General features: G+C 35.4%; 1 protein-coding gene across 1 annotated transcript; it reads left to right on the top strand.

Annotated features, from left to right (window-relative positions):
- Positions 1-370: 370 nt before the first annotated feature.
- LOC139730181 (CD209 antigen-like protein D) lies at positions 371-3,661 on the top strand. Its single transcript, XM_071641076.1, has 2 exons — positions 371-428; positions 3,246-3,661. Exons 1-2 carry the CDS (start codon positions 371-373, stop codon positions 3,659-3,661), a joined length of 474 nt encoding a protein of 157 aa, XP_071497177.1.
- Positions 3,662-4,025: the final 364 nt, after the last annotated feature.

The following is a 4,025-nucleotide window of genomic DNA, read 5'->3' as shown; positions in this document are numbered from 1 at the left end:
TAATAAAAGAGCAGTGGACTTCCCTATTTCAGGAGGCAAAGGGAATAATATTACCCCTATTATATATCAGTGACGCTTCAAGAAAATGTACACTTCTTTTTTTTTTCAAAAGGTAGAATGTTGTGAAATTCTCTTATATTTTCCTTATAGCGTTGTACGCATGTGACATCATACATTGCAGTAGTATTCTTATCCAGCAGTGACTGTGCAGATACTTTAAAAAAAATCATAACTTTTGAACGGAATGTCAGATTTCCCCCAAACAATCACTGATGTGTTCTACTAATATAGCTGCATTCACTCAATCCACATGTACATGAAGGTGGACTTGTCCTTTGAAGGAGTTTGTTAAAAATGGAAAAGGTAGGCTATGGATGGAGCAGACGAATGGCTGAAGACAATGACTCTTACCGAACTTCGAACACAGGGTGGGTCTAATTTTGAGGGCGATGTAGACGGTTCGCTTGAAATCATTACAGATATAAAGGGTAACAGAACAATATATTACAATAGTACATGAGGGTCTTGCCATTACAACATGATGATTGATGGTTATCAGTAAGCCTACATTCAATGATCGGCAATATGTTTCTCAAGTAAAAAGTTACATAATTAACGATATTTACGTGGTTCTGATGTTGTCATACTATCATGCCAACTTTTACTTAACTGACTCTCAAACATATGTTATATAATAACAAGTTTTATATCAAAACGAAGGTAATCCATTCTTGTTAAGTTGATATAATCCTGATTAAAGCAGGAAAAATAAGAAATTATATATATATATATCCATATATATATATATATATATATATATATATACACTCAGCAAAAAAAGTAAGTTCCCCCCTAACATTTTTTGATATATCTCAAAAAGTGTTTTACGGATTTTCATAATTCAAACCAGAATGGATAGGAAATTTCATTACTCATAACATGAATGTCATATCATTGCCACCAGATATCATTATTGGTGTAAAAAAAAACGCATTTTATGTCAAAATGCATGGGGAAAAAAGTTGCACTTTAGGCTATACGAAGCATATTGTATACATTTCCTATGTAAGTTAGCAAATGACCTTTTTAATTGTGTAATACTCAGGAATTTCTTCAGGTACAATACGCTTCCTTGTTAAACAGATGTTATGCATACTTTTTAAACAATAGCCTTTTCAACATGAAAATTTTGGGAGAAGCCATGTGATTTATAATTCCAATTTGGGTTGATCACATTAATGTGCCTATGACCATTTTGCATCCTGCGCTCAAGTTGTAGATCAGTTTGTAGAGGGAAATGGCATCGAAAGTATGGAGTGGCCTACAAGATCCCCTGACTGTAATCCAGTAGAGAATCTTTGGGATATCATTAAGCGGAAAGCAAGCAAGGACGTGAAAAAATGACACTTTACTGCAATAATTTCAGCGCATCTTGCAGAGAGCATGGGCCAACATTGAGCAGCGCCAAGTACAAACTTCAGTTAACAGTATGAGGACGAGATGTCGGCTGGTCATTGTAGCGGATGGTGGACATATCAATTATCAAATACTTGACTGTATGCTCATGAAAAGAAAGAGATAGAAAAATATGCAATAAACAATGCTTAAATGTTCAGAATCATGATTGATTGTTTGATTATTTGTGTAAAAGTCACTGCAAATCACTAAAGTGCAACTTTTGTTTCCATGCATTTTGACATAAAATGCCTTTTTTTCACACCAATAATGATATTTGGTGGCAATGATTTGCCACTCATGTTATGAGTAATAAAATTCCTTATCCATTTCCGTTTGAATTATGAAAATCGGTAAAATACTTTTTGAGATATATCCAAAAATGTTAGGGGGGAACTTACTTTTTTTTTTTTTTTGCTGAGTGTATATATATATATATATATTCATACACATGTGTATACAGATGTATATAATATAGATATAGTATATATAATCATAAGCAGACGAATATTCTTTGTTATATTATACAAGTGAGGTATTAATGGATAGGTTTGGGTTTGCTGTATCTGATGATGAGCTTACTTTGAATCAAGAAAACATATTACACATAAACGTAACCAACCCAAACATACACAAATGCAACCATATGGAACTAGAACCGAAAATGTTGCACGATTTTAAATCCCATATGTATATTGTTGTGAAAAGAAAGGGATCACTGACCCGAATACAGCAACATGACATGTATGCTAATGGAAAATACTAACTTAATATATTTTTCCTAATCCTAGCATCAGAGTCTACTGGGAATGAAATAATTTTCCTTTAAAAAAATGAATTGTGAGCATTATTGTGGAAGCTCGCAAGAGGTACCTAGAAAATTTTAGCGCAGCTTCATTATGCTCCCGTAATTGAAATAGATTTTGTTGTTTTGATGACCTAGTCGGTCGGTAATACTTTGTCAAAAGTAGAATAATAATGATAAAAAAAAACATCGATACATGTACCATAATATTATTCATTACACAGATTGTCTTCCTAATCCCTGCCTGAATGGAGGGACCTGTCTTGAAACTATAGAGGAATTTTCCTGCGAGTGCCCGGAGTTATTTCGTGGAAAGAGATGTGAACTTGGTACGTGCATGTGAGATAGGGAAGCTGTGGTATCTATCTTTAACTATTCATCAAGGTGTTTGTAGCATCAATTGTATGTGAATAGATAATGAAGATGCAAACCCAGCTGTTCATTTTTTTTTATAGAAAGGAGATATTTGAGATATAATGTGTTACATACTCACACACGCACCTGCACAATATATCACACAAATCTGTTTCAAATAGGGATGGTTAAAACTGTTCGCACAGAGCTGATTTCTCAACAATGCCTATGTGGCCCGATGGGCACAACACTGTTGAGAAATCACCGCATAGGTATTTATTCATTCATTTTTTTTTCTTTTTAATGAATCATGGTTTCTAGAACCGGAGGTTTTCCCGAGGTAGATTTTTCTTCATCACCTAATTTGAAAATACTATTGGAAAAGGTTATTGCATTTAGACGATTAGAAATGGACCTGTTGAATTTCTCCTTTACCATAAAAATAGTGTTTGCAAAAAAAAAGAGGCAATAATATCAATTTGTTTACAATTTTCCACCAATATTCCGTTTACAAATATAGAGTAAAACCTGATTTCAACAGGAAGGCAACACTAATAAAAGAGCACTGAAACACTGAAAGAAAATGTTGCATGTGTAAACCGTGGTTCGGCTTGTCCTGCGTGTTCTCTAGATATCGTCTGCCCTAGTGATCCATCGTCCCCAGACTCCTGCTATATCTACCGCCAGGACCAACAGCCCTGGGAGGTGGCGCGGGATACATGCGATGAACTGGGAGGATATTTGGTCGCCATAGAAACGCCAAGTGAGCTGTCCAGCATCCGAGAGGACGTTCTTATCGCGCACTACGGAATAACAACCTTCCCATGGATCTGGATAGGTCTGAATGACTTAGCAACGGAAGGAGTGTACACATGGGAGCGAGTCGGCAGCACCCTATCCGTCTCAAGTAGTATGTGGGATCATGATGACAATCAGCCCAATCCACGTTATGCTGCCAATCAAGACTGTATGACCTTCAATGGACGTGTGCTCAGGGATGATCATTGTAGCATGGTAACTACCTACATGTGCGAATTCGGGCTTTAACTTTACAATGTCATATAGCATATACATAATAATATCATGTACATGGGAAAATGATTTTCTTCCACCTGTCTCTGTATCGGCTTTAGCACTCCTAGTTTTCCTTAGCTGTTGTTGCTTTTTTTTTAAATTTGAATTTCTTTAATGCACATGTCACCTGGCTATGGATATCCTGAATATGCATATGTTATTTTAGAGTTATCATGGAGTGACGCATGACTGGTACACAATAATAATGAATGTTATACTCATCAATACTAAGGTATGTATGTGTACAGTATGCATGTATGGATACACCATGCTCTCTAAAAAAAAAATCGAGTAAAAATATTCACTCTTCATAGTGAAAACTTTTGACTAGATTTGG

Source organism: Diadema antillarum, unplaced genomic scaffold (genome assembly GCF_040938485.1).
Source record: "Diadema antillarum isolate AM-2024a unplaced genomic scaffold, OU_Dant_1.0 seq00000297_RagTag, whole genome shotgun sequence".
Classification (NCBI taxonomy): domain Eukaryota; kingdom Metazoa; phylum Echinodermata; class Echinoidea; order Diadematoida; family Diadematidae; genus Diadema; species Diadema antillarum.
The sequence above is the reverse complement of the archived record's forward strand: the minus strand, read 5'-3'. Positions and strand labels throughout refer to the sequence as shown.